The sequence below is a fragment of the Mesoplodon bidens genome (genome assembly GCF_964165515.1).
Source record: "Mesoplodon bidens genome assembly, chromosome: 15".
NCBI lineage: Eukaryota > Metazoa > Chordata > Mammalia > Artiodactyla > Ziphiidae > Mesoplodon > Mesoplodon bidens.
In genome coordinates this window covers 3,719,319-3,742,546 of record NC_138171.1, presented here as the reverse complement: position 1 = coordinate 3,742,546, position 23,228 = coordinate 3,719,319, and the positions used below count along the sequence as shown (strand labels likewise).

Below are 23,228 nucleotides of genomic sequence, written 5' to 3'. Positions count from 1 at the left end.
AACTCTCAAGTATTCAATTTCAGATGCCTGAATCCATAACCAAATCTTTCTAAGGAGGAGACATCTATTACACACACAAATATAGAGACTCAAACCTCAGTGACAATAAAGAACTTTCTTGAAAGGGGATGTTTGGGTCAAAGCCCGGTGTTTCCATTTCCCAGGCTCTGCTAGTGTTGGTTTCATCACTTCCTCGTAAGTATTCTGCTGCAGCCCCTGTCAGCTGTGGCCCAACTCAACACCACCAGCCCTTTAAGCCACTCAAAGCAGGGGGAGTAGGCCACGAGGAGGGGTCTCTGGGAAAGTTTGACTCCCAGTTAAAACTTTTGAAGCAAGTCATTTCATTTGAGGAAATTTTCTTACTCAGGCTGGTTTCTAAAAACCTGAATTAGGCACAAAAGTAACCTTATCAGTACAGGTAATTGTCCAGGGGAAGTTGTGGAGTCACAACTTGGTGCAGGACCAAAGCAAGGTTATTAGGAGCCAGCCTCTGTCCTTCTCTCATCTCAGCTCCCCTGCATACTGCCTGATGTGGTGCCCTCTGCCCCCAAAGCTCTGCAGCTTCCCCTCATGGTGGCAAAGTGGCTGCAACTGCCCCTGCACTTGTACCCACTCAGGTTCCAGCCCTACCCAAAGACTTGAGTAGGACTGGGCCTGACCCTCATTGGCTCAGATTGGCTGACACGTGCATCTCTGAGCCAATTATGGTTGCTATGCTAACTAGCTTAGGTCATTCATGATCTACCCCTAGAGCCCATGTGAGCAGGGGATGAAGAGAAAGGGAACTGCCCATAGGAATTCCCATATGTGCTTTCCCAGAAGAAGGGTGAAGAGATGTTTGTGGAAAGACAGACATACAGCCAGATACCTATAATACCAACAGACCAAAGTTCCCCTGCCATAGTTGATTCTGGGTCACACTGATGTCCCTGAAAATGCTGAGACTCTGGGGAACTCAGGTGGGAAAACCATCCATCAAAATGAACCCTCAGTCTTATAAGTAGATGTTGATGCCCAGACTGGGGAAGTCACCAGCAAGGGGGTGGCAGAGCCCTGCATAGCCAGGAGCCGGACCCTTTTTCAGACCACATGTCCCACTGTGGGCCTGTGCCTGCCTCTGGGCTCTGAGGACTCTAAAGATTCCATGTAGACCTCCTGTTAAGCATAGTGATTAGCACAGTGAGTTCATTTTTCTGGGTTGAAAGCATTTACCGTATGAGTTCTGTCTACTCTAGGTTCGTTTTGGTCAGGGGCAAGCAACTCCTGTCTAATTATCTTTATTCTGTTTTCAGTCCCTGCATGCAGTGGCTTAAGACCACTTTGATGACAGGACAGTGTCAACCCAGGGTAAGTCATGTGAGGGTGGCAGCCCTGGCCCAGAGGGAGCCCTTGAGGTACACAGTTTACTGCACTGCTTAATATCATGTCTCTCAGCTCATCTCAGAGAGGAAGTTCTTTTAAAACAGAGGTCATTAGCTTCTTGCCATCCGAATGTTATTTCAGAGGGGGACTGAGTGGGTCTATGGCAGGGTTTTGCAACCTTGGTACTGTTGGCCTTCTGGACTGGACCATTCTCTGTTGTGAAGACCATCCCGTGCCCTGTGGGACGTTTAGCAGAATCCCTGGCTCCACCCACCCCTTGCCAGGAGCACCCTCTCCCAAGTCGTAACAACCAAAGTGTCTCCAGGCATCACCCAGGGTCCCTGGGAGCAAAATCGCCCTGGTTGGGACAACTGGCCTGTGGAAGGAGCCTTTAAAATACAGCCTCCTAAAGCTCTCAGTGGCTGCTGACTTCATTAAACTGGGCTTCTCCCCACAGAGACTGCGAAATATAGAGTGAATTTCAGCTGTTGGAGGAGGGTCATTAGGACGATGTGAACAAGAATAACAATAAAATCATTCTTTTTTTCCCTCAATTAGTTATGTAAATGATTAGTTAAAATGGAAACTGCAGGGTCTGGAGACTATGAACAGTGGACCTTGGCGATATCATTCCTCAAACCCGGGAAATGCTCACCGACCTTTCCCTAGTGAAGGCCTCCTTCATGGGTTCAGATCTATGTGTGGATCTTCCTGATTGCCAGCCATAGCACCATCTTGGTTAACACAAGCATCCTGGTAACACCACCTCTCCAGGTATGTGAATTCATTCTGCCACAGAATCCTAGGGGGTTTTGAACATCACAAGGCAAGAACTAAAGAATAAAACTGATTGAGCTCACCGGGCCCAGCTGCACGGCGATGCCCATGGGCTCACACGTTTTACAGGCTCTGGGCCCCATCCTCCGGCTACACCCCCATTCCCAGCCCACGGTCCTGTCACTCAGGCTTATCCCCGACCTGCTTACCCGGCGAGGCCCTGCATGACTTTTGGCAGTTTCCAAAACTCAGATCCAAGCTCAAAATGATACCGTGTGGACAGAAAAAAAGGATATTTAAAAGAATCTTGTCACAGGGTAGTGACAGCCATCTTGGAAAATAATTTTAGAACTATATTAAGCTATCATGCAGCACAGGGGAGAATGAAACGTTCACTGTACAAATATTTGAACATAATGGAAAAAATCTGTTCAATGAATAAAATTAACTAAACAAGGTAATTACTCTGAAGCATAATGCACATATTTTGTTATGTCAATGGTTTTTCTATTTATTGCTTTGTTTTTTAGGTTATATAACCTGAGTTAATTAGTACTAAGTTTGGCTGTGAATGACAGAACACGAACCCCCAATAAATAGAGACAAGTGTCTATTTCTCTCTTGTAAAAAGTGAGGTGATTCAGGCTCTCATGGTCTCCAGGGTGAGGGATGAGGCTCCAACACATAACCCCATGGTCGGAAGCCTCCATTCCCAAGGTCCCCTGATAGTCTGCTTTTACAGCCATGTTCCAGCCTGCAGGGAGAGGAGAGGGCTGGAAAGAGGCATCCCTGTTCTCCTCGAGGGCCCATCTCAGAATCTGCACATATGCTTCTGCTTCTGCGAGTCCCATTGGCCAGAACATGGTCACCTGGTCACATCTAGTTCAAGGAGGGCTGGGTAATGTCATTTTCATTTGAGGAAGCCGTAGCCCTCACTCAAACTTGGGGAAGAAGGAAAGAAGGGACATGGGGGTGGGGGACAGTAGTCTCCGCAGCCGTCCACGCTTTGGCCACCCACATATCTGTGCTCACCCTTCTTCTACACACAGAATCCCTCCCACACACCCCCCAACGGAACCAAGTGCAAAGCCCCACCCAATTACTGCATCTGGCTCACAATCCAAGATCCCAGGGTAAAGCACAGTCCTCTCCAACAGATATGGACGAGATTCTTCATGGTTTTACAACCCACAAACTAAATAGTAAGTTCCTGGTTCCCAATACACCAACATAAGGTAGATAAGTATGAACAGTAAGATGCCTGCAATAAAAATGCCCATTTGGAGAAAAGCAAACTAACAAACACAATTATCATTGATCCATACACATGAGCAAATCCTGGGAGGCAGGAACAGTGAAGACACCTCTGCAGCCGTCGCCGCCCCTGGCCCCTACCTGCGTGCTTGCTGTTGTCTCCCCTGCCACAGCTGACTGGCGTGGGTACCGGAGGGGACGCCCTTCCTGGGACCTGCATGGTTTTCACAGCTTGCTCCTTGTTTTCAGGGGTTGAACAATCCCAGGTTTTTTCAGACCAGGCTGTGGTTTCTTTGGCAAAGCATTTTTTCAGAAACGTAAAGATTTCTGATCTATTTGTTTCCAGCCAGCTCTCTCTGTTGAGACATAGCTTATAACCGTGGAGCGTCTGGCCTGTCCTTGCTGGCCTCCACGCTTGCTTGGCCAACGTCTCCTGTCCCTGAGCACAATGGTACCGCCCACCTTGAGTCACCCGAAGCAACAGGCCTGGGTAGGAAGGCAACATCCTTAAAGTGACTTTTGCCACAAGGCTTACAAGTTGGTAGGACGGGGCACTGGTTTTATTTTCCACTAAGTGCACTGCTTTGCACAGAACCTTTTCAATGATTGATGTCATCTGAGAGATGCAGCGGTTGCTTTTTTCAACCCTGCAAGGCTCCAAATTACCCAGTTCTCAGTCAATTTAGATTGCGGGCTTCAGGCAGAGACGGTCTCCATGAGCATAGCTGCCTTACCTTTCATGCCACTCCTGCCCTGACCAGCAGTCACCCATGTCCATCTCTTTTGTGGGACTTTGCTATAAGCAGTGAGAAGCAGCTAATTCATTTCTACATTATGAATTTCTCCTACCATTTCCTTCCTCAATCCTTGTTCAGAGCAAGGGTTGCTTTTCAAAAAACAGCAGAGGAGAGTTGTTAGCAAATGCTTTATTTCTGCACGATATGGGTCACCTGTCCTCTAGCCCCCAGTATCTGAGTCCCTGCCCCCAACCACATCCATAAGCCAATGCCCCAAGTTTCAGTTCTGCTACTTACAGCTTGCTTATCGTGGTCCTATATTTTGTATCAGTTAAGATTAGATTTGGCCATGAGTGACAGAAAATCCAAAATAGCATTGGCTTGAACAAGACATATTTAATTCTCTTTCAGTTTGAGTCCAGAGTAAGGTAGTCCTGGGATGGGTCCAGTAGGGCTCTCCGGTGTCGGAGACCTCCACCCCTTCTATCCTGTTGGTGTACCATGCGTCAGCTCTAACGACAATGTCCAGGATGGCTGCTCCTGTGCCAGCCATCACATTCTCATTCCAGCCAGTAGAAGAGAAGAGGGGGAAGGGATGAGTCTACATCTCCATGCTTCAAGGACACTTCCTGGAAGTTGCCTTCCATTGGCCAGAACGTAGTCACATGGCCATACCTGGCTGCAAGGGAGGGTGGGAAATGTCATTCCCATTCTCGATGGCCAATAATTCAGGGTTCTTTTATTGAGGAAGGAGAGGTGACAGATATTGAGACAATTAGCAGTTGCTGCAGCCATTCCAGCACCAGTGTCCTCATGCTGGGAAAAATGAAAGGACTAGTCTTTCCTGTTTTTATATCTCCAGCATTCTTCCTCTTCTTCCTTCTTCCTGATGGCAGATTTGTTTGGCCTCTGACACACATTTCAGGAGAGACAATGACTACCCAAGGTCTGCAGTCTTCTGCCCACATGCCATCTTTGAGGGGACTGTTGCTATGCCTACTTTACAAGTACATAAAATAAGATTTCCTGGGTTAGTGTTTCACTTGGGAAAGTTTTTTTTAAAATATTTATTTATTTTATTTATTTTTGGCTGCGTTGGGTCTTAGTTGTGGCACGTGGGATCTCCACTGCGGTGCACAGGCTTCTCTCTCTCTAGTTGTGGTGCGCTGGCTTAGTTGCCCCGCGGCATGTGGGATCTTAGTTCCCCGACCAGGGATTGAACCTGCATCCCCTGCATTGGAAGGCAGATTCTTTACCACTGGGCCACCAGGGAAGTCCCTCACTTGGGAAAGTTTTTAACAATCGAGATAGCTTCTGTGTTCAGTAAATCATAAAAGTAAGTAAAACAAACTCCTCTGATCAAAAACTCCATAAAGCCAAGGAGACCGTTAATATAAATGGAAACCCAAAATTGATAAAATGCAAAATAAATATTTAACTTATGAGATGGCAGCTATCTTTGGATTGTTAAGTAATTTGGAGGCTAATGTTCTTAATAAAATCACATTTTCTAGGAAAATATTTACTATTTCTGTTCTATTGCCTTCTTCGTTGCCATTAGTAAGACTTTGTTTAGTTCATGAGTGTACATAAATTCCACTGGAGGCTAACGTTTTTTTCCAAAACCTCCTGGTGCTGATGTTTCTAATGGAAACCTTTCTAAGCATGTAGACAGACTTGAAAATGAACTTGTGGGGAGAACTGGCCAACATCCAAGAATGTTCCCTGCAGACATCAGTTGGGACAGGTGATAATATATAATATAGTCTGGCATCTAAAGGGAAGAGTCAAAGTATTACATTGCCAGGTATGCTTCATAAAATGCCAACAGGGCCAGTGTCTCCACTGGACAATATATCGCAAAGGCTTGAGACCTACGAAAACATATATATAGGCTTCAAAATACACAAAGAAAGCAGCAAAATCAAAATTAATACATGTCTAATTAAATACCTACAAAATATAACATTTTGTTCTTGCTAACTGTTAAATTTGGGCTTCATGAATTTTTCATGAGTATTTTATTACTTTTGAGAACAATTAGTTGGAGAGAGCCTCATAATGCAAGAATTCACAAATATGCACAACAACTGCCAAGATTTCATAACCATTAGTAAATGAGCCAAGTTACCCATAGCCAAAAGCAAACTTATCTAAAACCTTCCCTAATTGTATGGCAATGTATTTGTTTTTAACAGAGTATGGATGTATCTTAATACATTTGTTACAATGTGGGGTTCCCAAAAATAATGCCTTAGACAAGGGGGTCAGCATACTTTTTTCTTTAAAAGGCCAGGAAGTAAATGTGTTGGGCTTTGTGAGCCATACGTCTCCATCGTGACTACTCAGTGCTGCTATGGCAGCACAGAGGGGTCATGGACGCCCTTAAACAACATATGAGCACAGCTGTGTGCCAATGAAACTTTATTTACAAAAACAGACGGTGGGCCACATCTACCCCATGGCCATAGTTTTCTGTCCCTTGCCTCAGATCCAGGAAGGTCCAGTGACCACCTACTGATCCTTAGCAACCATTCAGACTCAAAAAGTATACTGTCCTAAGATATTACTGTTATCCTGAATTACCCAGAAAATGTCCTATACTCTCCTCGGAACCATTCCAGCATTAGCATAGCTGTTCTACACAACTGTGAGTCAGCTTTAGACTTTCCAGTGCTTTGGAGATGGTTTTTCTTCTTTTTCAGTTACTCAAAGCACTAGGTGATACATGAAATAACTATGTACAAACTCTTGAGATCTCTTTAAAGTAAGCATTTGCATAGCTTCTTTAAAAAGAAAGGGAAAGTTTTAAGCTTGCGTCAGCTAAAACTTAGGTTTAATATAGCATTTCACTGATTGGACATAAATGTGCTTCTCCTGATTTATCCCTCAGGTTCAAGAGGGGACTAACAAAAGACTATGCTCATTAATTATATAAATTTTTTAGAATTTGCCACAGGCTTTTAGATACCTAATATATACATTAAAGTGTCCTGGTAGCATTTAAAATTCTGCTTAACCAGTTTCTTATCTACTCAGACAAGAAAACTGAGTATATATAGGGCACATGTCCTACTACTTACATTTTTTTAGATATTTAAAGGAAACTATCCCCTCCCCCACAATTTACACTAGCAGTAGGTGGACATGTAGAAATCAATTAAAGTTTGTGGTTTTGTGCATAGATAAAATTTAATCAGAATGTATTCACTCAAAGGCTCTTAAGTTATTTTACTTACATAATACATGCAAGTTAAATTATGTCAGTTTGGTTTTTTTAGTATGTACTGCTCATAAATTTTAAGTATAATCATTTCTCTCATGATAAAATATTTATCTATTTATCTACTCAAAAAGTACAATGGGGTTAATATTTATGTTTAAAAAAATCACTAAAAATACTGATCACAAATGTTCTAGAAAACATTTCCCTATTTATTTATTTTTTACTTAAACTGAAGCAGAATCATAATTATAGAAATTTAAATAAGCACTTAAGAAATCTGTTTCCCCAGTTTTTCCCAAATAGCTGGGGGTAATCAGTGGATTATATTTTATTTACCCTCAGAGTTGGGCTATGAGCAGCCATGAGCTGCTTCCATGAGCTGAAGCAAGGAATTACACAATTCAAGTTTCTCTAGAAAATCTGCCTGACAAATCGAATTTTTAAAAAGTATAACCTGCTGTTTCACTTTGGTTCAAGATGTCTGGTCTGCGAATGTCCAAGCATTTAATCCAGACTCAGTTTAACCTCATTCAAGAACTAGAAGGTAATTTTTTTAAAAAGGAAGTAAGGAAGAAACATTCTAGAATAGTGATTTCCCCTTCATGAGTTATTCCAATTCACCAAAATATGAAGTTTTTAAGAAACAAAAATCTGACTTAGAATATATTTCTTCGAGTGGAGCAGCCTTTGGCCCCAAAGAGTCCAGCAAGTCGGGCGACAGGTCATGTTCGGAGGCGAGAGAACTGAGGGTCTCTGCTCGCTCACACTTGCCCTCCTCTGCGTAGGCGCGAGGTGGGTAACCAGGGTCTCCTTTGGGGATGTCAGCACCACCGAGCTGCTGCAGGGGAGCCACGAGAGAAGGTAAGTGCCGTGGTGGGCAGGGCCTTGTCCCCACTGTCGCAGACGTTTCTACAGACTGGTCTTGAATGAGGTACCTAATTTCTTTGTCCCTGAGTTTCCTCATTTTATTTTATTTTTTTATTTATAAATTTATTTAATTTATTTATTTTATTTTTGGCTTGTTGGGTCTTCTTTGCTGCACGTGGGCTTTCTCCAATTGCGGCAAGCAGGAGCCAATCCTCGTTGCATTGCGCAGGCCTCTCGTTGTGGTGGCTTCCCCTGCCACAGAGCGTAGGCTGTAGATGCACGGGCTTCAGTAGTTGTGGCACGCCGGCTTCAGTAGTTGTGGCTCGCAGGCTCTAGAGTGCAGGCTCAGCAGTTGTGGCGCACGGGCCTAATTGCTCCGCGGCACGTGGGATCTTCCCGGACCAGGGCTCGAACCCGTGTCCCCTGCATTGGCAGGCGGATTCTTAACCACTGCGCCACCAGGGAAGCCCTCCTCATTTTATAATAAGGAAAATAATAGAACCTGCCCTGGTGGGCTGATGTAAGAACTGAGTTAATACCTTTCGATTCCTTAGGACAGGGCCGGGTACGCAGTGATTATCATCCACGAGTTTGCCAAGTTAAGTAACTCTTGGCAGATGACGCCCAACAAGCATTGATCTATTCCTTTGCACTTATGATTTCACAGGTCTGAGCCCCAACTTTCCTGCAACGTATGGGGCTCCTTAGGGTCAGAAGCAGCACCTGCAGCTTCTGTGTGTGTCCCTCCCTGCGTGGGGTGGGGGCAGGCACACACAGAGAACGTCTCTCCACAGCACCTGCTCTAGCCCCTTCCATTTAAACTACCCATGCGTTTGCCCCAACTCCCAAATCACTGTTTAATTTGCCCAAGAATAGAGGGTGGCTGTGTTGAGGAACCTTCCAGGAGAGACAATGTTATTGTCCAATAATTCCCTCCAGCACAGTCAACCCACATCTTTCATAATTTCACAGAAAGAGACCATTCACTGTTGTCTGAGGCTGTGCTGATCTGCAGAAATGCTCCTGGAATGAGGATTCCCATGAAAGTACTTGCTATGGACTGAATTGTGTCCCCCCAAACTCCTGTATTGAAGCCCTAACCCCCAATGTGATGACATTTGGAGGTGTGGCCTTTGGGTGGTAATTAAAGTTACATGAGGTCATGAGGGTGGGGTCCTCACGATGGGATTAGTGTCCTTATAAGAAGAGACACCCGAGAACTTGCTCTCTCTCTCTTTCTCTGCCACATGAGGACGCAGCATGACAGTGACCATCTGTGAACCAGGAGGACAGCTCTCACCAGAACCTGACCATGATGGTGCCCTGATCTCAGACCTCCAGCTTCCAGAACTGTGAGAAAAATAGTCTGCTGTTTAAGCTGCCTGTTTGTGGTATTTTGTTATGTAGCCAAGCTGACTGACACAGTGATTAGGAGGAAGTGGCCCCAGGTCAGTGTGGGGCCAGATGGGGAAGCAGAACCCATTCACCAGCAAGGAGAGGCCTTCCTACCTGACTCAGCATCCCTGCCATCACTCGTACCCTCACTTCCAGGGGTCCTCTGGGCACCACAGTATCCAGGTAAACCTACAAAGCAAAGAAGCAGAGTCCTAACACCACCAAGGACTCACAGCTCCCCCCAAGTTGATGGCCTCTTCTGGCCAGCAGACAGGGGGCCACCACTGGGCAGAGGGTTGTCAGAGCTCTCCTTGAGGGACAGCGGGCCAAGGGCATTTTGATCAGATGTCACCTACATGTGTGGTGGGAGAGAGGGCAGGCCCTGCCAGTTTTGACTGATAGAACCTTCAACGTCTTGGCTTCTAGGGAAGAAGTGAGCCGAGCAAGCCTGGCCAGTGGGGTTTGGGACCATTCCACAAACGAGATTTAGCAAACAGTTGATTCCCACAGGGAACCTCATCCCACTTCCTGCTCCCCCGACCGCATGGCTCTTCCCCAGGTTCTAATTTCTCCTCTTCCTGCCCTTGCTGGGTCAGCCGCACCTCACGTGTGGTAGTGGGTGTGCCGCCCTCCACTCATTCACCGGGCAAGTGCTCATGGACCTGGGTCTTGGGGTACTGGCTGAGGAGTGGGCTAGAGCAGTGAGGAGATGGACTCAGCGTGCACCGTGTGGGGGCTGCCTGGGAACCCACAGATTCCCCAACTGCATCATGTAAGTCAGGCCCGCACAGGGTAAGGCAAGGCAGACTCACTCTTGGGCTCATGCAGGCACGGGGCCAGCACCCAGGGTGAGAGAAACACAGTGATGACTGTGGAAGGTGCAAGAGAGACCTCACCCAGCCTGAGCCTGGGGACCTCTCAGGAGAAGGACCAGGAGACAGGAGCAGAGGGGCCAGGGAGAAGGAAGGGCCAGCAGAGGCCTGGAGGCTGGAGGGAGCTCAGACCTGCAGGCGGAGGACAGAGGCCACCACACGGCCTTAGGCCTCAGGGCTGAGGACTATCACAGGGCAATGGCCAGCCGTTGGGAAGGTTTAAACTGGAGAGTGACATGATACGATTTGTGTTTCTAAAACACTGATGGCTTTATGGCTGAAGTGACTTCTGATAACCCCTGGGTTTAGGGGTACTTAGGGCACTCCAGAAGATGTATGTAAAAAAATTGTAAAGCTTAGAATAATTTTACATGTCCATGAGGATACACGCACACACACACACACACACACACACTCCTATCTGTACACATATCTATATACATAAACACAGCACACCACACCATTGTGAATTGAACTAAACACACTTAGCCAAAGAGAGAGCAAGGGGTGACCCTTACAAACAGCCCTGGGGACCTGCTGCCCAGAGATGCTGTGCTCTCAGTTGGCCACCCTCCAGCTCCCATGGGCCTCTAAGAGGATGATCCCAGAGACATGGGCCCTTCTTCCAATGTGCTCACGGGTCAGACACCACGGTCCTTCCTGGGCACTGGAAGAGGCTGCGCCAGCCTCCAAACTCAGGGTCGATTTTGCCTTGAGCCAATTTTAGGTCCTACCACATGCTGCATTTTGCTGCATTTTGCTGCATTTTGCCCCGTGTGTGTCCACTCTGGCTTACAGCACCATTTCCCTTCACCCAGCCTCTCTGCACTGAGACCCTGGCTTCAGCTGTGTCCCCAGGACCTATGAGCTCTCAAAGATACTCCAGCAAGAGTATTTGAATTTCATTTTAGGGAAAATTATTTTAATAATAATACTTAATGTTATTTTTCTAATATAATGGAGAAGGGTTTACATCTTTTAAACTGAGCCCCCCCAACATGTTAATAAAAGCGAAAATTTTATAATTTGCTTTTATGAAACTTGAATGATGCTTTTTGTCTCTTGTTTGCTGAATCAAAGAGAACCTGATATGATAAATTGATCTCCATAAAAAATATTTGAAACTGCTTATTGGCATGAATTGAAATTTTCTTGATACTTTAAGAACTAATTTCAACAATGTGAGGCAATGAATTAGGTGCTAAGGTAAAATTTTGCAAACTTCCTCCACAATATCTAGTTTCTTTTTTGTTGCTGTTTTCAACTGAATCACTATTTTTATTTGTTGTTTTGGTAATAGGTATATGTTATAAATGTTAATGTACTTCAAAATTGGTACTAATAAAAAACAACTCTTTTCTATTTTATTTATAATGACATTCTTTGTAAGAACTCATTTGTAAGGAAGGATTCTGCTGCTAGTAAGGTTTAGGGAAAAGATGGACTAGATGGCCTCTATGGCCCCCTTAGCTCAAAACTTCTATAAATCTGTAAAGAATCAAAGCAAAAGAATATTCAGGCCTTCACCAAGTTCTTAGCTTCTCAGCAGCAAAAGAAATTTGCCAGGGGACTGAAAAACTCTGATGCTTTCAAGTCTAGATGTAGGTACTTTATTTACTTCTCATCTGTTTCCCACATTCACTTCTTTTGGCTTATTTGGATGTTGGTTGGTTTTTTCTCACCTCCTCCCTTCCCAGTTTCCCATTTTCAGGGCTTCCCATGGCTATCAGGACAGTAAGGTAACTCTTTTCATGATAACATCTTCATCTGTACTTACAGGAGGAGAGTATTTGTTTCTCACAGTTCTTGGATCAAAAACATGCCACGACCCTAATTTTTTTTAAAAATGAAAAATTAATTAATTCAAATAAAAAGAATGAAGTGCTTATTGGTTTCATATAAATTACCCAAGGATACAAACACATAGCCAGAAATTCTTGTAATCATATTGCCTTTTGCTTCTGCACTAAAGGTATAATAATTCTAACAATAGCCGTGTAGGTGTTCATAGCAGAAATCCATGGGTGAGTTTTATAGTTGCTTTGTGGGGATGGAGCATGAGAATAAATATAAGATTTTCAAGCCCCATCTTGGGTCCACAAAATCCCCATAAGACTCATTTTGTGCCATGAGCATGGCCTCAAAGTCTGTGAATGAGACGTACGCAACCCCTAAGACTCAGGACTGGCTACATAATTTGCAGCACCCGGTGCAAAATAAAAAAGTGAGCCACTTGTCCAGATGTGAAGAATTTCAAGATGGTCACAGTAGAGCACTAACCAAGCACAGGGCCTTTCTGAGCACGGGGTCCTGTGGGACTGACTGGGTTCCACGCCTGTGAAGCTGGCCCTTCCAGGACCAGAGGGACACACCTATCATACACAAGCCCTTTCAAGGATTCATGGCACCATGTTTGCGCAAAAAAGAAGAGCACATTTTTAATCTTGGTGCAAACTCAGCCTGAGAAAAGATAATGAATTATAGAGATCTTGAATTATTTTTTAGAAATTTCCATCATAAAAACTGTGGCTCTTTGGACCTTGAGAACCCCGTTTAGTTCTTGTCAGAAAAGTAAATTTTTTGTTAAAATAATAGCTAGTTATACTAGTGAAGTCCAAATAAGGTCTGTGTTTGAGACCTGTGTTAATAGTGTTGTACCACAGTCAGTTTTCTGGTTTTGAAAGCATACGATGGTTATATACAGTGTTATTCTTGGGGGGAGCTGTGTGAAAGGTACACAGAAACTCTCTGAACTATTTTTACAACTTCTTGTGAGTCTGAAAAGTCATGTTAAAAAGCAAAGCCATAGTTGTAGAATTTGTACATGGAGTGTATAATGGGGAGTTGGGGTTCATTTTGGCAGGAGGTATGGAATCACTGGGCTGGAATTTACCCAGGGCCAAGGCCATTGCTCTTGATCTTATAGATGATCACTATAAGAGATGGACACAGGGAAATGTACCTATCTGTGGCTGTTCTGAGAAGTGTCATATTTGATCAGCACTATCAAATAACAACTCAGTAACAACCAATGATCACAATAACTAGGTAGACAGATGAGAGGGTTTTCACTGACTATGTGTTTGTTCTACCCATATCACAGAATCTTCTAGAAGGGCCGCCTCTCAAGTGAACCAGCTGTCAGTCATCAGTGAAGTCCCAGCAGGAGGGAGTGAGCTTGTGGAACTCACCAGAGTCCCCAGCACAAAGTGGACTTGGTCTGATGCACTTGGCGAAGATGGCAGCATTTAGCCTAAATCCTGGGGGAAACGCTGGGGGAAACTCCAAAGACAACACGTCTCCCTCCAGTTGAAAACAAAGGCACACCTTTCTCTGCTCAGATACTCATATGCAAATAAAACTGGCATTATGATGGGGGAGGTGGTGGAGTGGGAGTAGAAAAGGAAAGGTGGAGAGAAGCAAGGAAAAGGGATGATAGTGAAATGGAACTGCATGCCCCAATGTGACTTGAAGATGTAGATTCTAACATTCTACCAATGACGTTATAGACACCTGACAATTGAATATGCCCATGGACAAGATCTAGAAGGTAACACAGACAAATTAAATTGCTTAGATTTAGGGATAGGAGTGTGGACAATTTTTGCTTTGGGTTTCTATTATTTTAATATAAGCCCTTCAATCATGCAATAAAATTTCAAAGAAAATAAAGCAGGCAATGGTCCTTAGCAACAGTTTTAAGATAGTTCATGTCTTGTCACAGATTTTAAAATATCAGGTTACCTGATAAATCATAAGTGACAACTTCACTTAGGGAAAGTATGTGAATGGCTGTCGACTCAACCAGCCACCACAGGTGCACTTACTATTTGCAGGACATCATAAAGGGAACCCAGAGACATTCCAAGAAATAGAAGCCACAGGCCTTAGTGTCCTCCCCTGCAGATGGGGCAGCAAGATACCCTCCTGCACGGGTCTGGTGAAAATGCAGTGGGATTATGCTTGTAGAGTGCAAACCCCAGGGCACGGTCGGTGGATCAGAGCTCTTAGTGTGCTTACCAGGAGCAATGTTCTGGCCTCCGGAAGCTTACAGACCAGTTAAGGAAAGAGAGGCCCCCGCCAGCCCCCCAGGAGTCTCTGCACTCCCTTCCCCTGGGAGCGTGGGTTGGTGGGCAGATGCCCTCTGGACCTGGACCTGCTCACCCCAGCCAGGCACCTGCCCAATAAATGATGGCAGCCCTGGGTCAACTCGCTCTTTTTCAAAGTGGGATCATCGTCCTCTTAGAGAAGGGAAGATTCAGCCAGTTTGGGAACAGGGTTTTAAATGACATTGAATTGCACAGCAAGAAACTTAGTCCCTTTCTAATTCCTCTTCCATACTCCTAATGACAACAAGGAGAAAGTCTCCATCGGGTGCCAGCCTGGCTTGGCTCTCTCTCTCCTTCCACATTTTCTACCTGGAATTACTGGGTTCTATTTCTATTGTGTCTGCGTTCCACTTACCTGCTCTTTATACAAGAAAACTGGTTCTTCCTTTACAGTTGAAATATAAAATTTCCTATTTAAAGAAGTGTATTTCATTTGTACACAAGTCCATCTAAAGAAAAAAACATTACAATACACTAGTGCAAGTGGCATATGCATGTGGCAAAAAGTCGTAATGGTAGCACTGGACGGACTGGAATGTGGGCCCTGAGTCATGTGACACCTGAGCTGAGAGGCGAAGGCATGTGAGGTTGAGCAGAATCCCAGGGCCTTTGAAGGTGGGGCTGGGGTGGAGGCAGGTGTGGATCAGGCCTGCAGGGGATCATCCTGGGTTGGGGGTTGGTGGAGCAGCCAGGGTGTCCCCCACCAGGGGGACCATCAGCAAAGCCACCCCTCTGTTTCAACCCAAGCAGCAAATGAGCCACGCTTACCTTAGCTCACAGCTTGGCGCCTGCCTCGGCTGTGTTGATGGACAGGGCTGACATCTGATCCCTGACGTATGACCTTTCCTGTGGGACACAGGGAAAGAAATATGACAGGAGCTGAAATTACAGATGGCGGCAATAAATGCAGAGAGCAAGGAGTATCATCTCCCCCAGATGCATCGTTCTATGCCATCACAGAAAGCATCCAGACTCTGGAAAATACACCTGCCCTATAAAGCAAGAGGACATACTTGGGGAGGGGATGCTTCTGTAATTGCTGGTTAGGAAGTGGAGTTTCTTGTTGTTTAGTGTTTCATGTAAAGTGATGGTAAAAACAAAAACCAACCAACAAAACCAAAAGCCTTGTTTCACTAGGGCCTCGGCGTCTAAAGGCCTGTTCTCATCCTCTTCTAAGACCCACAGTGAAGGCTCTTGGGGTCACCACGGTTGGGCAGTGCTGTGTGCAGCCTTATCCATTCCTCATTCAACAAATATTCACTGAGGGACTCAAAAGCTGATGGGTGCTGGATTTCTTTCTCTAAGAGCTCACCAGCTTCCCCACAGAGAGGGCAGGCCCCTATGCTATCTTGCAGACCCTCTTGACTGGGGGTGTCCGGCAGCAGAATAGGACAAGGTGGGTGGAATCAGTGATGGCATCCGGGATGCAGGAGTCTCCCCAGGAGTGTACAATGTCCCCGGTGTGTGAATGCAGGCTGGTATATTCAGGCTAACGGAGATGGATAACGGAGAAGCGTGGACACTTTGGCGTAGCCTTATTTACCAATGGCTACAAAGACATAATTGGTAATTACGGTTAATAATACTAGTAGTAGCAGCCACTGTTTACTATGTACCAGTAATGACTAATTTACATGTGCTATTTGATTAAACTGTCCAATAAGCGTGAGAGAAAAAGAACATCATTGATCTCACTTTATATATGAAAGTCAAGGATTGGTTAGATTCTGTATCTGATAAGACACAGTTTGGGAACCGAAACCCAGGTTTGTTGGATCCCTGTTCTCAGAGCCCTAAGATACTGTGGCAGGAACGGGGGTGTGTCCTGGGCTGTGAGTAGCAGATGAGGGGAAGGACATCTTCTGGGACAAGATGAGCTAGAGGTCCCTTGTCCTGGATTGGGTGCTCTTGTCCCTCTGACAGCTGGCCCTTGGTCAATGCCACCAGATCCCCTCCAACCTTCCTGGCCTAGCCCTGCAACGACCAAGCTTCCCTTCCACACACTCTGCTTCTGTAGCTGCTCCTCCTTCCCAAAAAGACAACCACTAAGCAGCTGGCCAACAAGAACAGGCATCACCAGCACCTCTCCCACGCTGGCAGTGCCCTCAGCCAGTGCCTGGGGAGACGCCCTCCCCACTGGCCTCCGTCCAGCTGGGCAGCCTCAGCTCCACCCACCAAGTGGGAGGCTAAGCACAGCCCCTTGGCTCAGGAGCTCTTTCCATTTTCCTGGATGGTTGAGCATCAGAGCCGAGTAGAATTGCCTGAGGCAGGGGATTCTATCTGTCCCACAAAGGACTGTTGTTTGTCAGGATGGTTTCCTTCTTAAAATTACACAAACAAATCAAAACAGGTAGCTGCTGTTCTCATAGCTGGGGGCAGGGGGCATTCCTTCTGGGAATCCCAACTATCTAGACAGTTCGGACCATGCCTCTGCCTTCCTGTCCCCACGACAGGGAGGGCTGGACGCAGGCCTGCACAGACGTGGACTTACAGGTGTGTGCATCCTCAGCGTGGTCCAAGGCTCTTACTTCCCCTTCCTTTGTGCCAACAGAGGAGAGAAAATGTGGGAAGAACCCTAGGAGTCTTGGTCAACCACCAGCTTCTCCAACCACCAATCATCTTTTAGAATATCTCCCTATTTATCCGAGCCAGGGACCAGAGTTAACTGGACTCTCTTTTCCCAAAATCATCTCACTAAGTCTCTTCCTTCCAGGAGAAAACTGAGGGTACAGGTCTCAGACAACAGAAGATGAGGCAACCTGAATCTTCTGCGTGAAAGACGGTGTTCCCTTTTGACATTTCTTGGCTTTCGTCTTTCGGATCAACCAGCCTTAGTTCAGGGTGAAGTGAAGACAGACAGGAGCGCTCACAGTGCTTGTATCTCATGGCCCAGCTGGTGACGAGGGCGACGGAGCCAAGGCAGGGCCAGGGTCAGAAGCGGCAGGTATGAAAACCCAGCCGTCGCTGGCTGCTTCCACCTGTGCTGGAGGCTTGTGAGGTGCTGTCACGGGCTTCTTCTTCCTTGACCCACAACCGACTGTGAGGCTGGCTTCATCCTCCCTCGCTCGCGGCTGAGGATGCGCAGAGATGACTCGCCCACCGTGACGAAGGCCCAGGGCTGTCCCTGCAGGGCCAGTGGGCTCTCTGCGCCACCTCTGCTGGAGAGGCTGCAGGAGTGGGCTCTGCCTTACCTCACCCCACCCCACGGCCAGGAAGCCAGCGCGGGCTCACGTGATCAGGGAGCAGAGCGTGTCCTCCGTTTACAGAAGCTCTGCCCGGCTACGGCCATGTTTCCTAAACGAGGCTTCTCGGCCTGGGCACTGCTGACACTCGGGCCAGTGACTTCTGTGTTGTGGGGACTGTCCTGTGTCCGGTAGGATGTTCAGTAGCCTCCCCGGCTTCTATCCGCCAGACGCCAAAAGCCTCATCCCCCCACTGCACTCCCAATTGAGTTGTGACCACCAAAATGCCTCCACACTGCCCACTGTCCCCTGGGGGCAGGGGGAAAGGGGGGGCAAAATCGCCCCCAGTTGAGAACCAATGCCCTAAAACAATAAATCAATTTAGTGGGCTTGGACAATTTTCACAGGACTTTCTTTCCCATTTGCTATTCAAATATGGTGAGATGGTGAAATGAGAAAGGACAGTGAGTGAGAACAGTACGGCCGTGCCTAACTCGCATCGACATGAAACACAAGCACTGAGTTCCCCTACCTGGACAGGGGCGGCTCCACTCTCGTCATTCCACAGGATCAGGGTCTGGATGCCTTCCTCACACGGGATAGAGCATCCCTGCCTCTGGCTTCAGACACAAAATAGCATCTCAGCAGGAAAAGCAGAGCGGCTGTGATGAGAGAAAGGTGGAAACGAGGTGCACAAGCTCATCTAGATCAGAGATGCCAACAGGATCCTGTGCTGCTAACTTGTAACTCAGCCATGAACTCAGGGGTCAAGTGCACCTTCATCATCTTTGTAGCCACAGCACTTAGCGAAGCTTGGGGCACAAGTAGGTGTGAGATGACTATTTGTTGAACTGATTAATACCATGTGACCAGTAATATTTTATTATTTCCTTGAAAATTGAGCTTCCTCATTAGCCTTTGCCAACCCTGGGAGCTTGTGTTCATTGCTGCCCTCAGCTATTATAAACCATACAGTCACCCTCAGACAGTGTCCATCTATAGATTCCATGGCTGTAAGTTGCTGTGTACTAAGTAGAAGCTGCCTTTGCCAGGCAGGCAGCATTTCTGACCAGGGTGGCAACCTCTGATCTGAGTCGGGGACTCTGACGAGCCCAGGGGTTATAGGGGTTATTCTCAAAGGTGTCGCGCTGACCTCGGCCATCCTCTGCTCCCCACGCCCGAGGACTCACCCCCCTGGCTCACAGCCTGGGGAGAGGAGCCGCATTCCCAGGATAGCTCCTGTATTTGCTGACCTGCCAGAGCTATGAACGCTGCACAGAGAGAGGCCAGGACCCCCTGGAGGAGCCCGGCTCCCGACGGAGGGCTCTGCACATGTGAATCCACCGGGACAGGAACAGACCCTCACATGGACAGTCTGCTTCTGGGAAAGTCCCTGTTTGTCTCCGATGAAAAGCAGCACCAAGTAGTCACCATGTGGGAGGCTTCTCAGCATTAAAAGTTCCACTGAGCGACCTGCAGAGGGAGAGGGACCTTAGCTGCATTGACCTGTGCATTTGTTCAACTGCTCAGTGGGTATTTCCTAGGTGCCTCCCGTGTGCCAAGGCTCTGTATGAAGTTAGGGTCGCCAGAGCGACCCTCACTCGGACACCAGCTGCAAGTGTAGGGGTCCCCAAGACCACCCTCAGGTTGATAATTCTCTAGAAGGACTCAGGACTGGTTGAAAACTGTATATGCCGGGTTAGGGTTTATTACACTGAAAGGATATGGATTCAAATCAGTCAAGGGAGGAAGTACATGGGGCAGAGTTTAGAAAAGTATCAAATGCAGAATTTCCAGTTCTGCCCATGGAGTCAGGACCACATCACCTCTCGGCATCCATGAGTGACAAGATGCATGGAATATTGCCAACCAGGGAAGCTCACCGAGCCCTGTGTCCAGGGTCTTTATCAGAACTTGGTCTTGTAAAACTGGTTAGCCACCTACATGGCTGATTAACTGACACCCACACGCGTACATGACCCAAAGGTCACACCCTAAATCACATTGTTCCTATTGATGGACACAAGATCCCTTCCCCTAGGTAAACAGAGACACTTTTATCAGGCAGGGTATTCCGAGGGCTTGGAGATCACCTCCCGGAAGACCAGACCTCTTTGGGGGTACGTTTCAATGCTTTACGGCACACTCTGGGTCTGGCAACTGTAAACATGGACTCACAGTTTCAACTAAAAAACAGGTTACATCCTAGAGACCAGTTAATAGAAGCACAAAGTAGGATGCTGACACTGGATGCCGGTGGTTCCTCCTGGTTAAAGCACCCCAATTTTCCTTTGGGGGAGCCCACACTTCCTGAACTCTCAGCCTGTGTGGGTCAAGAGAAGCTAAGCCCAGATCCCAGCCAGATCCAGGGGTGGGCTCAGAGCCAGCCAATCAGCACTTCTGCCCTCCCCACCCACGATGCTGAGCAGGACAGGTAACTCAAGCCTTGCAGTGAGGTACACCTTCTTGCTAGGTGCCAGGATGAGTCCCAGGGACTCCAAGCTGCTACCCTGCCACCTCCAGAGCAGAGCCTGCCTTAAGATGAAAGGACCCAGAGAAAGGCAGGGCCAAGGTCTGGAGCTGCCTTCTCCAGGAAGTCCTCGGAGCCCCCAGCTCTGCTGGGACACAGGCTCACTTGGCCTCTTTCTCGGTTACATAGCTAACACATTCCTCTTTTGCTTAAGTCTGTGGAAGTCAGGTTTCTGTCTTTTTCCATCCTTTATCCCCGACCAATGTGAATACTCACCATGATTTTCCCCCAGTTTCCACGTGTCTTCTGTGTTTCCCCAGGTATTGTCCAATTTGAAGGTGAACGGGTCGGAGTAGGGCTCCTGGTCCCCATCCTCTGCCTCGATGGGGAGGGGCTTGCCTCCTGCAGACTCCAGACCTCCAGGTATCGAGACCGAGGGTGGAGGGTGGGCGCATTGTCATTGGTGTCTGACAGGAAGAGCAGCATGGTCCCCGTCCCCGTCCGTGGCGGAACACCTGTGGCGGGGGAATTCCAGGAGGGTTGCTGATTAACTAAAGAGGCTGCTCCATGCACACAGACCCCTGGGAAATTAGCGTTCTCAGCCTCTGGGAAAAGAATCACTCCATAGAAACACTGAGGCCGTTTCCCTTTGAAAGTCATAAGCTTTACTGCAGGGGCTCAATCTGTTTTACTGCTTTTTGAAAATTCAGAATATCTGGGCAGGATAAGTTAACAAAACACTTGGGCTTCCCTGGTGGCGCAGTGGTTGAGAATCTGCCTGCCAGTGCAGGGGACACGTGTTTAAGCCCTGGTCTGGGAAGATCCACATGCCATGGAGCAACTAGACCTGTGAGCCACAACTACTGAGCCTGCGTGTCTGGAGCTTGTGCTCCGCAACGAGAGGCCGCGACAGTGAGAGGCCCACACACCGCGATGAAGAGTGGCCCCTGCTCGCTGCAACTAGAGAAAGCCCATGCACAGAAACGAAGACCCAACACAGCCAAAAATAAATAAATAAATAAAATTAACAAACAAACAAACAAACAAAACACTTGCCCCTTCACATCATTTGTAGAATGAGGTAGAATGTAGAATCACCGAGTAGATTAAAACATCAGTCATGGGCTTCCCGGGTGGTGCAGTGGTTGAGAATCTGCCTGCCAATGCAGGGGACATGGGTTCGAGCCCTGGTCCGGGAAGATCCCACATGCCGCGGAGCAACTAAGTCCCTGTGCCACAACTACTGAGCCTGCGCTCTAGAGCCCGCGAGCCACAACTACTGAGCCCTTGTGCTACAACTCCTGAAGCCTGGGTGTCTAGAGCTCGTGCTCCACAACAAGAGAAGCCACCGCAATGAGAAGCCCGCGCACCACAACAAAGAGTGAGCCCCTGCTCACCGCAACTACAGAAAGCCTGCACGCAGCAACAAAGACCCAACACAGCCAAAAATAAATAAAATAAATAAATAAATTAAAAAAGAAAAAAACATCAGTCATGCAAGGTGTTAAGGCTGGAGGCTGGGGGTCGCGGGCAGGGGGGCAGGGAGGGGGGGATGCGTGTGACGTGGTGATGAAAAAGTCTGCACCCAGACTGGTGTTGCATCTTGTAGTCCTGGTCGTGAACCTGCACTAGGGTTTCGCAAGGTGGTACCACTGGGGGACACTGGGCAATGGGTACTCAGGATATCACTACGTTATTTCTAAAAACTGCATGTGAGTCTACAATTATCTCAAAATAAAAGCTTAATTTTTAAAAGCCATTCCACTGAAAAAAGTGCCATTCATGAAACCATCCCTAACAGAATCATGGAGCCCTCCTCACCTAACACCAGTTAGGAACACAGATTTGATATCTCCCTAACCAACATTCTACTGTTAATTATACAAATGGGATATATAACCACATAGCCCTGGGAACCTGGGTTTTTACAGATTTTTCTTAAATACAATCACTAAAGTTATTTGAAATTTTTTATTTATTCAGCTTTATGCTTTGGTAGGTTTAGAAACCCAGCTTTGGGAGATTATAGAGAAAAGTGTTAAAACATGCTCATGAGACCATGCATCCTGGTTGATAACAAATTTGTCTTGTATGGTCACATTTACATGAGCTTATAAGCTGGTCCAAGTACAGGGAAACTGTGCTAATGTTTATCATATGCAGTTGGCTTTGACAAAGAGCTGGAGAGTTGTCTTATGAACAGATGAAAACGATGCTGGGGCGGTGGCAGCGCCCTGATCAGGCTCATTGTCTCTCAATGAACGCTGCACCTCTCTCCAAGGCAGAGCCCCCTAGTTTGCTATTTCAAGAATTATCATCAAAAATAATCACCAGTATGGATCCACAGTGATATAAAGGTTTATTTTATATTTCCCCCAGTGTTCTGAAGACACTCAACCATGTCATTTTCCCTCAAGAAGCAAGAAAATACATCCCCACCCCCCTGACAATTTTGGGTCAACCCTTACCATCATCGACAAGTATGAGCGATGATCATGTAAAAGCTGTCATTCACGTGAGGGGATTCGCGGTCAACTTGCTTCCTGGTGATTCCTGCCCCTTAGAGCTCATCTACACTGACCCAATCTGCCGGATCATAAGCCAGTTCGTATCTTGTAGAAGTAAACACATGCAATTTTTAAAGTTAACACGTTACGTCAAGAGAGACAAATCCAAATATATCACAGCAGACACAATTCCTATCGTGAATTTAGGAAGTTAGGAGCGTTCACGAATCTGACGAAGGCCCAGGGATCTGAGGCCAGACTACAGCGTTAGATGGGTATTCACGGAATAGGAAGAGCCTTGTACTTGTTGGGCTGCACGTAACCCTGTCCACCTCAGGGAAAACATTTCGTCCTGGAAAAGAGCCAATTTCAGTTGCCTGCAGGTGCTGGTGGCTTACTGTTAAAAGCAGCCTGCCCTTGCAGAGAAGCACAGGACTTTCTTCATTACCCTGGAGCCCAGAGGATTCAAA

At 46.9% G+C, this 23,228-nt stretch overlaps 1 protein-coding gene across 1 annotated transcript in view; it reads right to left on the bottom strand.

Annotated features, from left to right (window-relative positions):
- Positions 1–7,963: 7,963 nt before the first annotated feature.
- CDH26 (cadherin 26) overlaps positions 7,964–23,228 on the bottom strand; it is a gene marked incomplete at both ends in the record, with an annotated part of 34,013 nt that continues 18,748 nt past the window's right edge. Inside the window, 12 exon segments of the mRNA XM_081256493.1 lie at positions 7,964–8,321; positions 15,378–15,445; positions 17,631–17,723; positions 18,314–18,390; positions 18,393–18,443; positions 19,035–19,096; positions 19,098–19,254; positions 20,528–20,665; positions 20,668–20,766; positions 22,720–22,729; positions 22,731–22,811; positions 22,815–22,863. Of these exon segments, the coding sequence (XP_081112619.1) occupies positions 7,964–8,321; positions 15,378–15,445; positions 17,631–17,723; positions 18,314–18,390; positions 18,393–18,443; positions 19,035–19,096; positions 19,098–19,254; positions 20,528–20,665; positions 20,668–20,766; positions 22,720–22,729; positions 22,731–22,811; positions 22,815–22,863 (1,243 nt within the window).